This window comes from Haplochromis burtoni, unplaced genomic scaffold (genome assembly GCF_018398535.1).
Source record: "Haplochromis burtoni strain Fernald_Lab_line unplaced genomic scaffold, NCSU_Asbu1 Contig_224, whole genome shotgun sequence".
NCBI classification, from domain to species: Eukaryota; Metazoa; Chordata; class Actinopteri; order Cichliformes; family Cichlidae; genus Haplochromis; species Haplochromis burtoni.
Genome location: NW_024582585.1, coordinates 909,524 through 926,209, shown reverse-complemented (window position 1 = coordinate 926,209; position 16,686 = coordinate 909,524). Strand labels below are relative to the sequence as shown.

General features: G+C 45.2%; 1 protein-coding gene across 1 annotated transcript; it reads left to right on the top strand.

The window, feature by feature from the left end:
• The first annotated feature begins 1,144 nt into the window (after positions 1-1,144).
• Positions 1,145-16,005, top strand: dusp16 (dual specificity phosphatase 16). The gene is made up of 7 exons (XM_005937107.3): positions 1,145-1,371; positions 9,268-9,896; positions 10,309-10,447; positions 11,639-11,802; positions 11,945-12,104; positions 12,193-12,316; positions 13,529-16,005. The coding sequence occupies exons 2-7, from the start codon at positions 9,633-9,635 to the stop codon at positions 14,601-14,603; spliced, it is 1,926 nt and encodes a 641-aa protein (XP_005937169.1). The 5' UTR covers positions 1,145-1,371; positions 9,268-9,632; the 3' UTR covers positions 14,604-16,005.
• The last annotated feature ends 681 nt before the right edge of the window (positions 16,006-16,686 follow it).

Here is a 16,686-nt window from a genome sequence, read left to right as displayed (position 1 = left end):
CCTCCTAAAAAAGTACCTGTACGTCAGGTTGATGCAGCTGCTGTGATTGGTCTGTTGAACACCGTTGATTCTTCCTGTGCATTTCCAGCTACTTTTTCAGCAGCCAGAAATTATTTTAATTATTTATATTTTAAACCTGTTGGTGTGAGATGAACCAAAGATGAAAGTCTTTACTGTGAGAAGAAACAAGCGTGCTCAAAGCATCTGAAAGCAGGCATGAGATGACAACCGTCTGTCTGATGCCTTCATCAGTGAGAGTTAGCCATGCGTCCTAATTGCTCCAGTATGAGAGAGCTTTCAGTTTTCTTCTGCTTGTGTCGCTTCCATTGTCATCTCTGTGCTCGGCATCCCAAGACAACTAGCTGATTCAGAAACATTACTTACACAATCAGCAAGGTTACACAAACACACAGAAATATCCCATCCACCACAATCTGACATTTTACCAGCATGCTGGCAGTATTTTCAGTGCTCCAAGTACACAGGTTCCAAATTAATGCTTTCACTGTTTTTCCAACACTTTGAGTGCAGCAGAGCACATGAAAGTCTCAAGCCTGAAAAACACTATCAGGCTCCGTTAGATCAGGTTTACACTGCATTCGTCACGAGAGCAGGACTTTTATTCTGTGAGTAGCACCTGTGTGATTGATCAAAGTCTGAATAAACTGTTTCTGTGACGGAGAGGAGGAAAACTGCGTCCGTGTTTGATCTGTGTTCCTCACAAAGTGCATTCTGGGTAAACTTTCAGGCTCATATGAGTGAGTATAGGTGTCTGCGGAGAACAGGTGAGAACAGATGGAAGGTCTTCTTTCATCTGAAACCAGGATCATCTTCTGCTGTGACTTACACTTTGCAGTATATTGTACAGTGAACTTGTCTGTCTATTTCACAGTATAATTTGTAGTATATACAGTATATTTCGCAGTATATACAGTATATTTCGCAGTATATACAGTATATTTCGCAATATATTGTACAGTATATCTTGCAATATATTTGGCAGTATAATTTACAGTATAACTTGCAGTATATTTCGCAATATAATTTGCAGTATATACACTATATTTTGCAGGACACAGCACTCTCGGGCTTTTCCAGAGGCAGTACTTTGCGCGTGCGCACTGCATCGCTGCCTGCGCCTTTAAGAGCCCGTTGTGCCGAGCCGAGCAGCTCTGACGATGACGCCATGCTGTTATTTTTATCGCGGTGACCTCATCGTTCTATGGCAGCACCAGGACTTCACCGAGTCCCTCCGCCGCTTCTGCTCTCCTCTGCGACCCGTCCTCTCCGGTACACCAGGCGGACTCCCCCGGTTTGTCCAGCCGGGTCGGAGGAGCTGCTGTCCGGACTCTGACGTCGAGTTTTCAGACGGTGAGTTCACCAAAATTTCTGGTTCAAGAGTGACCGAGCGGCGGCTGAAGTTCCGTTACCGGGCCTAAAGTTAAAGTTCGCTCCGTGTGTCAGCCCGGGCTAACCCCGCGTCTGAGGGGAACTTAGCGGGAAAACGTCGCTGTTCGTCGGTTTCTTTTTAGGTGAGCCGGAGTGGCGGTCAGACGGTCCTGAACGCGGAGACACACCGATAAAATGTGAGAGAGCAGCGGGCTGAGAGAGTTATAAAACGGCCAACGTAACATCCGAAATGTCGCCCACACCGCCCGAAGCTCCCAGAACCAGCGAGGAGCCTCCAACAGCAGCCAGGCCTCCCTTAAATCAAACTCACACTACAACAGCACAGGTTAGCTCGTATTAGACCGTCTGTGACTGCGCTAAAATATACCGAAACTGCCTTAAAATAAAGACAGAACAATATTTGTGGGCAGTAATGTCCTTTTAAATAATAGTAAATTTACTTATTTGTTTAAATTACCCTTAAACTCTGCTGACACCACTCATATTAGCTCATATTACAGTTCCAGTGCCTGTAAGTTCCCTTAAATATGCCAGGACTTCCTTAAAATGAAAACTAGCGTTATGTATGTGTATTAACATCCTTATAAATAATAACTAACTCAGTCTACGCAGGCAGATATCCATTTATTACCGCAGAAACTCTTTATCTGCTCATCTCAATTTCATTTTGACCAGTCTTCCTTAAACATGGTGAAACTTCCTCAAAGGTAAAGTATGAGCATTAATCTCCTCGTGATTCACTCAGATAACCCTGAACACCACCGATGACAGAGCTGTAAACATTAAGCTCTCCTTAAATCTGCCCAAACCTCCTAAAATAAAAGATAAAGCCTATTTGTTTATATTAATGTCTGATAAATGAAGCACCCTTCAGACTCTCAGATAACCTTTAAACTGCTGAGCATGCTTTTAACAGCACACACTAGACTTCCCTTACTAAATGTCCTTAAAGTTAAAGGTACATTTATTTTAAATATAAATAATATATTTAATGGAAATGTTCTATTATTTTTTTAAGTGAAATAAACATCCAAATGTAAATAAGTTATTACAAAGTTAACAGGTGACCATTAGGTGTGTGAATCAGGTAAGCTGAGTAAATGAAGTTCACACTTCTCTGAGTGATCTGACCTCAGAGTCACGTTTCAGACTTCAGAAGAAGGTTTGACATTTAAATTTGAGAACCGTCTCTGTTGCATCATCTCTGCACACTGTCAGTACAAACGCAGGCAGCAAATAAGCATGATCAACATACTGAAGGATAATATGAGCATCAGAGGGTCCACACAGCCTGTACAATAATAAAACTTTGGATTGAAATACTGCAGGGTTAGATCAACCTAGCCGGCTGCTGTAGGTGTGTACTGTACAGCTATACCGGTCCAGACAGTCCCCTGAGAGTCTGTGTTCTTACAGATATCCAGACTGTGATGGAACAGAGTTAATGAAATAAAACAATTGTGGTTCATCTCAGTGGTAATAACAGTCTAAAGGAACTGAAAACTGATGGTTTAAGCTGCCAATAATCAATCTGTCAGTAATCAATACTCACCTGTGAGGGTGGACCTTTATCAGCCTAACCTGTGTTAGATTATTTCATAAGCACTGTCAGGTAAATTAAACCCAGCTAACTCACTTATTATCTGTGTGTTTCCTTCAGGAGAGGAAAACCTCGCCGTTTTCAGTGGTTTGTTTTTAAACGTTTGCACTGATGCTGAGAGGTGTCAGTTTAGAGCCGGTGGGTCACATGACCAGAGCAGTGAATTATTTTTATTTATGCATTTACGTTTAGTAAGTGTGCTCAGTGAGGAAATTTAAGTGTCATGCAGGTCAGTAGGATGGTGGTGAAGCCTGATCAGTGTCCTTGAGGGAACCGGAAGTGATGTCAGGGTGACGGCCAGCTGCTGACAGCGTTTCCACCAATTACAATTAAACGCTCAATCATGGCGTTGTTTATAGCCATCACAGCGCTGGTTCACTTCCTCTTCAGCACAATGAGCTGATCATGTGTTGGGGCTGAACCACAAGTTCCTCTCTGTAGCGGCTTTGGAAGCCTCATTTTAAATTTTTTTTATTATAATTAATAGTTAAAACAATCTGCTGCAGCATGCCCCACCAACCTTTTTACCAGCTTCTTATTTTGAATGCTTGCCTCCGGGTGATTGGTCGACACTCCAGCGTCATTTTCAGAGTGTTGGCTCAGGTGAGCACAGCGGGAGTCTAACCTGTCTGTGTGTGATGTCAGCACAGGGCTAAAGTCCTGTGATTGGCTGCTTTTAACCTCAGGTCATTCACCTTTGACCGGTCTCCACTGTCAGCTCAAGCTCTGAGCGCACTTGTCACATGTAGAGGCGCAGAGGAGCAGGAAGTGGCAGCGCTCTTTATCTGATGGTGTTTGAAGATGAGGGCTCTCTGTGTCTCAGAGGCCCGACTTCACCGCTCTGTTACACCTGATAACAGCCTCTACCTGGACTCTTACCTGTGGTGTAGAGCTGAGGACGAGGCCGGCGCTCGCCCTCAGACTAAAATCATCATGACTCAGAGCTCGAGCCTCCGGAGAAAACCAAACTCTGACAGGAGGTCAGTACTCAGTGAGCGCCCACCACTCAGATTATTTTTGTTTTTCTGCTTTAGTGACAGTGACATCGGCTTAATAACACTCCAGGGCTATTTTTAGGTTTTTGAGTCGGAAGGACGACCAAGCAGCCTGTTTGTCTCTCTGAATCTAAATGCAGTAGTGATGTTATACAAGGCGCCTGGTCACCTCACCTCCTGTCACAGATCTCCTGCCGCAGGGGTTCATGTTTAACATGAAAGTTTTATAGGTGGGTTCCAATTAAGATTAATGGTCATGGCGACGGTGGGTCACGTGACCCCGGCATGCCGCCTGAGCTCAGTGTGTGATGTTGCAGGAGGCTGGCAGGTGATTTGGGTCGAGGCATTTCTGCAGACCGGTGCCCGTGATGCCATCTGTTCCTGTGGCTCGTAGCCGGTAATTTGACAGATCGGGTGTCAGAGCAGGAATGTCCTGGCTTGGAAAAACATCAGCGGGATCCGAATTATTGGATTGAAGTGGAACCTGATGTTGGAGACACAGCCAGAAGCTCCAGCTGCTGTTTAAAGGCTCCAGAAAACACAATCGTCCTCTTTCTTCCTGGTTCATGGCTCCAGGCTGGTCTCCTCTTGATTTTACATTCCTCCTTGCAGGCGCTAATTCAGTTCCTCCACATAAACCATCCGTTCTGTCGGGGGGGGGAATGTAGGTCAGTGCTCTTTGGAGGGATGGCTGTAGTTTACACAATTGTTTTAATGTGGACGTGATGCTAACACACCTGAAGGTTGATGTTGGAGCTGCAGTCTTGTGTGTGCAGCTCACTGTGGACATGTTAACTCTTTAAACACCATCACAGCTCTGCAACCACTGTCCACACTCCTTCAATCATTGGTTTCATTTAACCATCACAGGTACCACTTTCATCAGTCTCATCTCCACCTCATCCTCTTTCTCCTCAAGCTTCTCCTGAGTGAAGTCTAACACATGAAAACAAAGATAAACGTGCTCATATATTCTCGTCGTTGTCAGCTGCTCAGACATGTGACCCTCACGTCTCCCCACAGCTGACAGCGACCCAGCTAAACAGCAGCAGCTGGTTATAAGCTAACATTGTGCAGCTGATGTCAGGCTCGAGTGTCTAAAGCAAGGGTCTCAAACTTAAATGACCTGAAGCTCACTTTAGTGTTTTCAAGTAGTACTAAAAAACAAACAAACAGGAAAACACCCACAAATATTTGCAAAAATGTAGTGTCTTTTGTTTGTTTGTTTGTTTTTTAGATTTCAAATATTGTATAAAAAGACAAAACTGAAAACGTGAACACAATTGTTTTCCCCCTCACTCTTAACTAACTGAAGCCTTACAATGAACTACCAAATAAATAAATTGTTACTCTCTTTCTGGCCAAACACATGGCAGCACATCTCCTATAATTTTGTTCGTATTTAAGAAAATAAGACAGACATTAGTTTTTACACTTTACACATTAGTTTTTGACTGCTGGTGTTTTCTTTACAAATAACGTTCTCACTAACACAGTCAATCCTTAAACATGTTTGTACTCTCTGCTCATATTGCCTTCATATTAAAATGTTTTTTTGCTTTTTAAAGAACTTATTTTAACATTAAATTCAACAACACGTGGGCTGCAAGGGGACCCAGGGCTGCGAGTTTGACACCCCTGGTCTAAAGTCACACTTTCCCTCTGATAAAGTGTCTTAATTACATCTCACATAAATTTATTCATCAACAGTCCAGCAAAGTTCGAGCCATTCCAGAGATGCTGGTGAGTCTGTGGAGCTACAGCGTTGCCTCCGTCTCGTTAACATGTTTTAAATGTGGTGCCTCCGACAGAAGGAAATAAAATGTGGGGACTTTTTCTGGGTCTCCTGGCTGTGTACGGGTCAGTCCTGCTTACAGTTACCTGTGAAGGTGATTTGGGATTCCTGCTCTCTGCTGTGTTATCTGCAGCTGTAGAGACCTGGGACCACTCCATCTATCCCAGGTGGATGGTTTCACTTTCCTTTGGCTGGGACCGCGAGTTTAACGGTTGACCACTTGTGCGCTGAACCTCGGTGACATCACTAAAATGAAGCAGCAGGACCCTTTACAGATGTGCCAAGCAACTAAGTCCCACTCTGAGGAGGAGGTGCAACAAGTTTGGGGATTTTTCGGCTCTAACTTTTACAGCATGAGGGAGTGTCCTGGTGCAGAGCTGTGAGTCATCCTGAGACCAGCTTCTGTCATACCTGCACAGCTGGATCAAGTTGTCAAGTGGCTTTATTGTCACTTCAACCATGTGCAATGGTACAGTACACAGTAAAGCGAGACAGTGTTCCTCCAAGACCATGGTGCTACATATAACAGACAATCAACACAGGACTACATAAAGTGCAAGTGTGCAAAAATTACAAAAAACAAAACAAACACAAATGCAACACCAGACAGAATAGAACAATACAGACACAAGACAGTGCAATTGAAGGGTGCAACAATGACAGTGGGTTGTGCAAAAAACTGAACACTGCAAAAAGTAATTTGATGTATGAAGGTGTGTGTGCGTGCGTGCGTGTGTGTGTGTGCGTGCGTGTGTGTGTGTGTGTGCGTGCGTGTGTGTGTGTGTGTGAGATTGTGCAGATAAGTGCTTCAACACCTGAGCTCAAAGAAGCAGCTCAATCATTCGTCACACTTTTACGAGCTCGAGCACAGAAACCACTGCATCGCTGATTTCTTACACAGCTCAGTATGAGGGTGTTATTTGATAATTATTTTCAGCTGGAAGGTGAGATCACCTGCATGTAGTGTACCTCCTCCCAACAAACAACTGATTTAAATCGTTATTACTGACTGTAAGGCCCACTCCAAAATAGGGCTGCTCAATTAATCGAATTTTAATCACGATTACGATCTGGGCTTTCAACGATCATTAAAAATGACTGAGCCGATTATTAGCCCCTCCCTCGTGCTTTACTCTCGCGCTGCTCCGTGTGGCAAATCGAGCGCACCTCTCTGCATTTCGAACACGTGTCACAACAATTAAGAGGACCCGAGGGAAGCTCGGAAAGCTAAGCAGAAGTTATTTGGAGAGGAGAGTGACTGCCGTTGGTTGAAAAGAGAGGTAAAAAAAACTTCAGTGGTGTGGAAACATTATGGGTTTGCGGAGTCAGACGTGGATCAAGTAGACATAGTGTGTAAACTTTGCTACTGTCACGGTTCTGGGTCCGTTGGACCCAGTATTTTGAGTTTATTGTGTTTTGATTTAAGTTTGCATCAGGGATTGTGTTCTTGTTCTCTTGTCGTGTTATGGTAATGTTTATGATGATGATTATGATGTTTATTATTTGAGTTTCATGTTTCTGTTTATGTTTAGGATGCGCTCTTCAGTTGTGTCGGCTTAGTATTTGTCCAGTTCCATGTGTCATTTTCTGTCTGTCTCTCTATGTCGAGTCTGCGCCTTTGTGTGATGGTTTCTTGTTCCTGTTTTATTGTGAAGGTCTGCGTCTCATGTGAGTGTGTTCAGTTTTACCTTTGTCTCGTCTTGTTGATCACTCCCAGCTGCGTCCACCACCTGTGTGTAATTCCCCTGTGATTCTCGGTGTATTTAAGTCATGTCTTCCGTCATTGTAGTTGCTGGTCCGTCTGTGTATTCCACCCTGCGTCATCTGTGTGTTTCCCTGCTGTCATCCGCCTAGTGTTTCCGCTCGTTCTCATTCAGGTTTGTGTCTCGTAGTTTTAGTTGTTTCCCAGTATAGTTTAGTTTTCCTTGTTGCCGTTTGCCTTTCTTTTTGTGTTTAATAAACCACCTTCACACCCTCACGACTGCCTGCACTTGGATCCTTCATTTCCTCCTCCACACGGCTCACCTCACTCGCCGTGACAGCTACGGTGTCGTAGCTGCACCACAGAGCAACACTGCAAAGTTCACTAAACATAGATGTTTACATTTTTCATTTATTTTTATATTGCAAACATTTGCACTGTTATCAGTATTTGCACACTATTTTATATTATTTTTTAAAGTCATTATTCAATACATTGTTATTGTTAACCCTTTAAATCCCTGTAGAACCGGAACCGCTAAGCTAGCGCAATAATTTGTTTTGCATATGAAACCGGAGGAGTTGTACTTACATCTTATGCCATCAGCTTGTCCTCGGTCACGGTTTCCTTCCACATATAGCTTTGCAAAAATTGCATAAAAAGCGCTTGCAGGAACAAAAACATAATATTCCAGAAACACGCTTTGCCGATCCGATCAGCTGTTCTAACACTTCCCACATTGAAAAGACGTCAACGCGAACTATCGCATGTCCGCCATTTCCTGTCCGAAACCGGAAGTGACGTCATTTTCGCGGAAAATGTAGTTTTTTACTTGTAGGCCTTAAAAGCCTATACTGGTGTTTTTATAAGTCATGTTTGACTCTATACTTTTCTGAATAGTTTCTGGGATGCTTAGAACTCGAATTGCACTGCTGGAAATAGTTTATTTTGATGCACATGCTGTTTTCTTTGCAAATTTGCATCATAGGATTGTTTTTTGTTTTTCCTGCAGTATATAAAAATTGCTGTATCTCCAAAATAAAACTATGAAGACACTCAAAATAAATTTCCTGTGGTGGGAAACTATTTTTTGCAACTTTTTTGTATTTAAAGTTTTGAGGGATAAGCCTCTTAAATTTCCCCAAGTAGAAATATATGTAAAAAAACAAAAACGATTTTCAATTTTTTTGTAGTTTATTGCACTTTTTTGTAATTAATGTAATTACTATGGACTTAATGCATACATATTATTAAAATATGGGCTATAACAGTTGTGTTGCTGTATAGCAACTTGAAATGCTCCCAAAAATGGCACTACAACATGTAAAAAAATAAAAAATAAAAAAAAATAATAAAGCTCTGGCAGACTTGGTTCTATGGTAGGTCTTAAAGGGTTAAATAAATATTGTCAAATAATCGAGATCTCAATTTCAGTGAAAATAATCGTGATTATCATTTTTGCCATAATCGAGCAGCCCTACTCCAAAACGCACGTCTGTTTTTCACGGTTTTCAGGAAAGCAATGAGAACAGCGCCGCAACTCTCCAGCTCCTTCCTCTGCTCATGTTTCAGGCTCTCTATAAAGTTTAGTGAAATTGGGCGCGATGTGTTTTGTGTCATCCTGATGTGCCAGACAACCTGACCCACCTGTCTCACGGTCATGGTTTTCTGTGTGAATAAGGTTTGTCCTGATTTGGCGTGGCGTCGTTGAATGTTTCTGAAGCGACTGTGATGCAGACTCACTCTGACTCTGTTTGTGTTTCAGATTTTAAAACTCAGAGTGATGTCATCAGGAGAAAAGACGGCTGTTGGAGTGAATGAAAGCCCCTCCCCCTCGCTGCAAACACACACACTGATGGACTGAACACACACATACACTCTGAACCACCATCTCACACACAGTTGGGATTGGCTCTCTCTCTCTCTCTCTCTCTCTCTGGGGCTGCCATCGGGATGACATCATACCCGGCCGACACAATGGAGCTCTTCATCCTCTGAGGTTCCTGGCCAGACTGCATCACTGTGCTGGACTGCCGGCCGGGACGCCCACAAGGAGGGGGGGAGGAGGAGGATTACTACCAGGGAGGGGGGTGGGGGGGGGTGGTAGGGAAGTGAGAGGAGGCAGCTCACATGTGTGAGCGTGTGGGGTCGCGGACTGGACTGGGTATGGCAAGGCCCGGGATTGTGCGCCCTATCGGGCCAGAAGCTCTGGTAGCGCTGCTGGAGGGGGCGCTGGACCGGGTGGTGCTGATTGACAGCCGGCCCTTCGTTGACTACAATACCTCCCACATCCTGGAGGCCGTAAACGTGAACTGCTCCAAGCTGATGAAGAGGAGGCTGCAGCAGGACAAGGTGCAGATTGCCGAGCTGCTGCAGCATTCAGCCAAAAAGAAGGTGAGTAGTGGTGGTGGTGGTGGGAGGGTGGGGGCTTCTCCGGTGTGGTTAGAATACGGCTCAGATTCAGAATGATGCGTTAGGTTAAAGTACGGAGCAGGCCAGGGGACAAATGACTGGTCACTGTGTCACAAACTGTATATAAAAGATGGACACAGCTGTCGCTTTAAGTGCTGTTACAATGTTTTCAGAGTCAGACGTGACCGTGCCTGATGTGGTGAGTGGAGTTGTTGGTTGATGCTGACATGATTTGCCATTCATCTGCACATGCTCACTGAGGCATTGTTTCTAGTTTCAAGTTGATGGAAATTTTTTATTTTTTTTTTTTACAAGCTCAATATCCTTTATTATTATGTACAGATTTATTTTCTCTTTTCCTGATCCTGGATGTACCTGTGTATCTGTGTTGCAGTTGGAACTGCAGGCCGATCAGGAGGTGGTGGTGTACGATCAGAGCTCTGCCGACCCAGCCACTCTGAGCTCCGAGTCCTTTATCAGTGTCCTGCTGGTTAAACTGGAGAGGAGCTTCCCCTCCGTACACCTGCTCTCAGGTGAGCCTCCCTGCACCCGCGTCGCTCTGCCATAACTAAAGTTCAGAGTGTGGCCTGTAGGGAACGTTTAACTGTGGGGGGTGAGCAGTTCACCGGGTTCACCGAGTCGCGACGATGAATCTTGAGCCTCTGACTCTGGCATGCAGCTGTAATCTAAGTTTAAACAGGAAACCTCTGAAAGCGAGCGGCTGCTTCCTGCTGGACGTCTCTGCGACGCCATTAAACCTCATTTGCACTCGTTAAAGGTGATTAAAGTGAGATGGCAGCAGCTAATGGGAAGGAACCGATCAGATTATTGATTTCTGATCGGCTCTAGCTCTGAGCGAACATGCTGCAGCTGCCTGCAGCTATTTCTACTGAGTGTGGCGTTATGTAACGATGATGTAATGCTGCACGGTGGCTCCACCCTCACATCAGAAAAACCAAACAAAGTGCTAGCTCTGAGGTTTCAGTTACACAACAGCCACTTCCACTGGGAGACCAGAGTCTTCATCAGCGCCGAGGATCACAAAACACGCCCGCCAGCGAACTGAGTCAGACAGGCATGTGAGCAGGAAGTGCTCATATGCTATGTTTAAATCCATAAACAGACAAGCTGTTAAAATTAGCTACAAAAACACAGAATATTTAATTTTTTAAAATTAAAATAAGAATGTAAAAGAAATGCTTAAAAATAAAAGAAAAAACACAAATCATAAAAAATTGAAAAAAGTTTTTAAAAAAGTCAAAAATGGAAGAAAATCAGTCAGTAAACTTAAAAAAATTGTAACAGAATTTAATTGATTAAATGTATTTATTTATTTTTTAAAAAGTACCAGGACATTTAAACCAGGAGTGTTTGGGCCTCAGTTAAAAACTGTGTGAACATCTTTCAGGTTCTGTCTTTGGATTGTGTACAATCATGATCACAGGTGTAGTTATAGATCAGAACGTTTTCTTTACATGATCAATAGCTGGACTCACCTGGCACTTTCTGCTGGAAATAAAGCGGTTTCCAAAGGAGGCTGCAGAACATCGATGCTCTGGCTTGTTGCCTGGCAACAGGTGATGAGGATATTTGAGTCGAGCAGAGACAAAGATTCAGTCTGATTCCTGCCGGAAGGAAAGGAACACGACAGCACAGCTGTTGACCTCATTATTATTTCACTGTCAGCTGACTGTGTGTGTCTGTGTGTGTGTGTGTGGTCTCAGGTGGGTTCTCCGAGTTCTCTCACCTTTTTCCTGGTCTCTGTGAGGGGAAGTCCACCCTGGTTCCTTCCTGCATCTCTCAACCCTGCCTGCCCGTCACCAACATTGGGCCGACCCGTATTCTGCCTCACCTGTACCTGGGCTGCCAGAGGGATGTCCTCAACAAGGTGACACAGCACCACCCCCACATCACAGCCCTGCCCCCGAACGCTTTTTTAAAAAAAATGTATTTTATTTTTTTAAATTCTCTCTTCTTGGGGTCCAGCCTCTCTGGTCCGGCTCTGATCCAAACCTGTGTTTGTTTTCCAGGACCTGATACAACAGAACGACATTGCCTACGTCCTGAACGCCAGCAATACCTGCCCCAAACCGGACTTCATCCCAGACTCCCACTTCCTCCGAGTCCCCGTCAACGATTCGTTCTGTGAGAAGATCCTGCCGTGGCTGGATCGCTCGGTGGAGTTCATAGGTCAGCATCACTTGCCCACCTCTCTTGTGTGACTGAATAAACCAGACCCTACTGCTCTCTGCTCAGTCTGAACTTTGTTGTGTTTCAGAGAAGGCCAAAGCCTCCAACGCCCGAGTCCTGGTCCACTGCCTGGCTGGAATCTCCCGCTCGGCCACCATCGCCATCGCCTACATCATGAAGAGGATGGACATGTCACTGGACGAGGCGTACAGGTGAGAAGTCAGGACTTCTGAATCTGACCTGGGACCAAGTCTGTTTGTTAGTTTAAAATGTTTGAATGCTCAGTTTTCTGAGTTCTTCCCCCTGTGATGTCATCAGAGGTCACTGAACTCTGAACATAACCAGGTTGTAGTCATCAGTCAGCCGTTGACAAGGTTATTTATTTTACATCCACGTAATGTTTGCATAGAATCTGGAGCTCAGACACTCTGTTAGTACACGAGCCTCACAGCAGCTATATAATTGGGCGGATTAGTCAGACGCCACCAGATGGAGCATTGTTGGTGAGAAACACCATCCAAGCTTATCCTTTTTCAGGGTTGCGGGGGGCCCAGATCGCCAGTCTGTCACAGGGCTAACGCACAGGGACAGACAACCATTCTCGCTCACATTCATTCCCGCATTCACACCTATGGGCAATTTGGATTAACCAGTTAACCTATCCCCACTAACTGCATGTCTTTGGACAGTGGGAGGAAGCTGGAGTACCCAGAGGGAACCCACGCAAACACAGGGAGAACATGCAAACTCCACACAGAAAGACCCCGGCCTGATGGTGGAATTGAACTCAGGACCTTCTTGCTGTGCGGCAACAGTGCTACCTACCGTGCCACCGTGCTGCCCGAGAAACACCATGTATCAGTTAATCTCGGCATGATGTTTGTTAACACTGTAGTTAGTTCTTTTAAAGGTGAAAGAACTAGATTGAAGGCACAAGTGGCAGAAATTAGCTTTCCCCTAGGAGTGGATGGACTCTGCCTTGTGATAGTGTGAGGAGTTCAGTCATTCATTCAGTCTAAGCTGGAGGAGGTGGTGAGAGGGAGGTCTGGGCTCCCCTGACAACTCCAGATAAGCAGAAGAAAATGGCTGATTTTTGTGCGCAGTTTAGTTTTCAGATGATAATTTGTCATTAAGCGGCATTTGTTTTTATTGAATACTTACTTTTAGACCAGTCGGTTCATCTTGTTTTTTTCTCAACTAAGAAACAGTCACTAGGACGATCCCTAACAAACACGGCTAGCAGCTACAGCTGCATGTGTCAGCCTCCACCTGTCAGTCAGAGGCCACGCGCCTAATAATGCAAACTTTAAATGTGCGCATGTTTGGTATTGAATGATGCTGACAGCCGTAAGTGTTTGATCCTCATTAACCTGTCGTGTTGCTTCCTGTCCATAGTCATGCTCCTGTTTCTCTTCCTCATTCAGGTTTGTGAAGGAAAAGCGGCCGACTATCTCGCCCAACTTTAACTTCCTGGGTCAGCTGCTGGACTTTGAGAAGAAGATAAAAAGTCCTCCTGGTATGGACGCCAAACCCAAGTGTCTCCATCCTCCGGAGCCCAGCAGCGAGGCCTGCGCTCAGCCTGAGGATGCGGTCCCAATGCCCGGCGTGACACTGCTGGAACCTTTGACCTTGCCGTGCGTTTTAGCCAATGCCCCCGAGGAGCGCCTGCTGGCTCAGGCTCTGAGTGGCCTGCAGCTCGCCGACGGCTCAGAAGACAGTGCCCGGTTGAAACGCTCCTTCTCTTTGGACATCAAGTCATATGGCGAGCCTGGCGGGGGCGGCACCCATCGAGTTTTCGCGCCTCACAGCGGGTCGGGGGACAGCAATGACTTCTACAAGCCGCCATCCTTCAAAGAGACAACGAGTAAACCCTGCCAGTTCTCGCCAGTGGAGGAGGTTTCAGAGCAGTCCACGCCGGAGCAGAGCCCTGATAAGGAGGAGGCAGGCAGCCCGCAGCCAGCGGTGTCATCGGCCTCCAGCGGCTTTGCTAAGCCACCCGCCGCTCCAACCAACTGCTCCCACCACTTGCACCGGAGCGGGAGCATGGAGGAGAACGCCACCAGCTTCCTGTTCGGCCTCTCACGGAGCCAGCAGCACCTCGCCAAACCAGGAGGTGGCAGCGCCCTGAAGGGCTGGCACTCGGACATCCTACTGGGCCCTGTCACCGTCTCCACCTCCTCTTTGGCCAGTGGATGGTACCTCTCCTCAGAGTCCACGCGCTTCTACTCTACATCGGCTATCCTGAGCGGCGGCGGCTTCACGGCGTACAGCTGCAACCACGGCTTGGAGGCGGTACGGCGGCGGCAGCGGACACATGACCGCGGTGACTCGAGGAGGAGCTGGCACGAAGAGAGCAGCTTTGAGAAGCAGCTGAAGCGGCGCAGCTGCCAGATGGAGTTTGGAGACGGGATGGCGGACAGCCGCTCCCGCGAGGAAATGGGCACGGCGGGGAGTCAATCAAGCTTCTCGGGCAGTATGGAGGTCATCGAGGTGTCGTGAGATCACACACGCAACACAAACCAACGATTCCGTGTTGTGTCAGGGCCGACCCTGACAGTGGAGGACAAGGAGGGGACGAAGCCAGCAGTTGAATGGTTTTTAAATACAGGTAAAAGTCGAATAAATCAAACCAGCTATGACTCGATCGGGTCCGATTCACGGTGACGGAACTTCCTGTGTGAGCGGCATTCAGGGGCATACAGGTAGTGTAGCAGCTCTTAATCGATGACAGCTGAGTCTAATGGCAGGTTTCTGCTGGGGTAACAACCTTTCATGAAGGTCAGACCATCTGAGTGGTCTCACAGCTCGGCAGCCATCTTGGTAACGCCTCTGAGCGGTTGGCTTTAATCTAATTTGTCACAGTAATGATCGTCTTTCTGCTTTCCACAACGATCCACTCAGTGTGATCGGAGATTGGCCTTCCAATCACATATTTGACATCATCTGTACAGCGTAATCTGTCAGGTCAAATAAATCTGACCCCTGACCTGACTCTACCTCTGACCAGTCTGATTGTTCCCTGACCTTCATGTTCCACAGTAACTGCCTAATAAGTGCCTTTATGCGTTTCAAGATGGCTGCCGAGTGGTGAAGGAGTTTGTGATGAAGCTCATCTGTGTTTATCTGGTGGCAGGGGCTTGAGAAAGTACTGCAGCTTTACGTGGGCATATCCATAGGGTGGGTTAGAACCATAGGTTGGCGTGACCGCTGAGCTAATATCAGGATATGAGGTCTGGAAGAAGCACTTTGGGAACTGGTTAACATGTCCGTGCTGCTGTGGTAACTCGTTAAAGGGCCAAAACGTCACTCCAACAGTTTAAAAACAGGAAATGCTGAAATGCGTCGAATCAGAGAGCTGCTGTGACTGAACACTCACCGCTGCTTTAACATGTCGTGTGCAGACCTGTCTGAGGGACTCGCACTTTAAACTTTTTTTTTCACTTCTAATCAATTCGTGATTGAAAATTGTGGCTGTAGTAATCAGTACCTCCACCGGAGGCAGTACTCACTGCAGCCTGTCAGCTTTGGAACGATTTTTTTCTGTTTTCTGACATTAGTACATTGGGAATAGTTGGTTCATGGGACGTTAAATCAATACACTGATGTCAGACATCGCCTATGTGTGTTGCCGTGGTGGCTATTCCTGCCACGCTTGGACCTTGTGATTGACGACAGGAAGTGAAACAAAGACTGCCAAGACTCTCTGGGGGGGGGTCAAAGGAGCTTGTTGGCAGGTTAACTCTCAGGTGTCCTCTGAGGCAATCAGAGGGGATCTCTGGCCTCACCTGGATGGACAGCAGGTCATGTGATCAGACGTATTCACAGGTAATCTTGCACTACTGTGGTATAGAGGTTGGTTTGATTCAGAGTGTTTAAAAAGAATAAAAAATATGACTTTTCAGATGTGTAAGTTTGTCTGCTTCATCTTTAAACTTCTAATCTCACACTGTATGGAAGACCAACACTGCCAAAAAATACAAAATACATGCTCTGACGTGTAATTAAAGTGGACGTGAAACTACACATACAAAGGCTAATTTACACCTCTGAGCCCTGCTCTCAGACACTGACATAGATGTAACTCTATCTGTGAAGCTTGATTTTTAGAAATAAATTCTTAAAGTTTTAAAAACATGTTTAGCACAATGTTCTGTCAGTACAGAACATGACATTTTTTTTCCCATATTCATTTTCCTTTGGATTTATTGACCATAAAAATAAAGTGGACAAATTATTGATTATAAAATAATCAGCTAATTTCACCTTGTAGAATAAAATTAATTGAGTGTAATTGTAATTGTTTTTCCCATATTTATCAATAAATGGGAAATATGAATAGATCTAATGTAGTCAAACAGTTTGAAATTTTAACAAACGTTTATACACTATCAAAAATGATACATTAATTAAACAGATACTCCTGTTTTATTTCCTTATGTGTTTCCTGTATGGGAGTCTGAAAAGTACAAAACATAAAAGAAAAAGTATAAATAAATCAGAATATATGATTCAGTTTTTTTCATGCAGTTTTCATCTGTATGAAACGTTGCTTCATCATCCTCGTACTGTAAGTCAGGTTTAA

Bases quoted from the DNA above. Each gene is read 5' to 3' on its own strand.
- dusp16 (XM_005937107.3), top strand. From the start codon at position 9,633: ATGTGTGAGCGTGTGGGGTCGCGGACTGGACTGGGTATGGCAAGGCCC. The intron at 9,897-10,308 runs GTGAGTAGTGGT...TCTGTGTTGCAG, and splicing joins AGCATTCAGCCAAAAAGAAG to TTGGAACTGCAGGCCGATCA. The intron at 12,105-12,192 runs GTCAGCATCACT...GTTGTGTTTCAG, and splicing joins TCGCTCGGTGGAGTTCATAG to AGAAGGCCAAAGCCTCCAAC.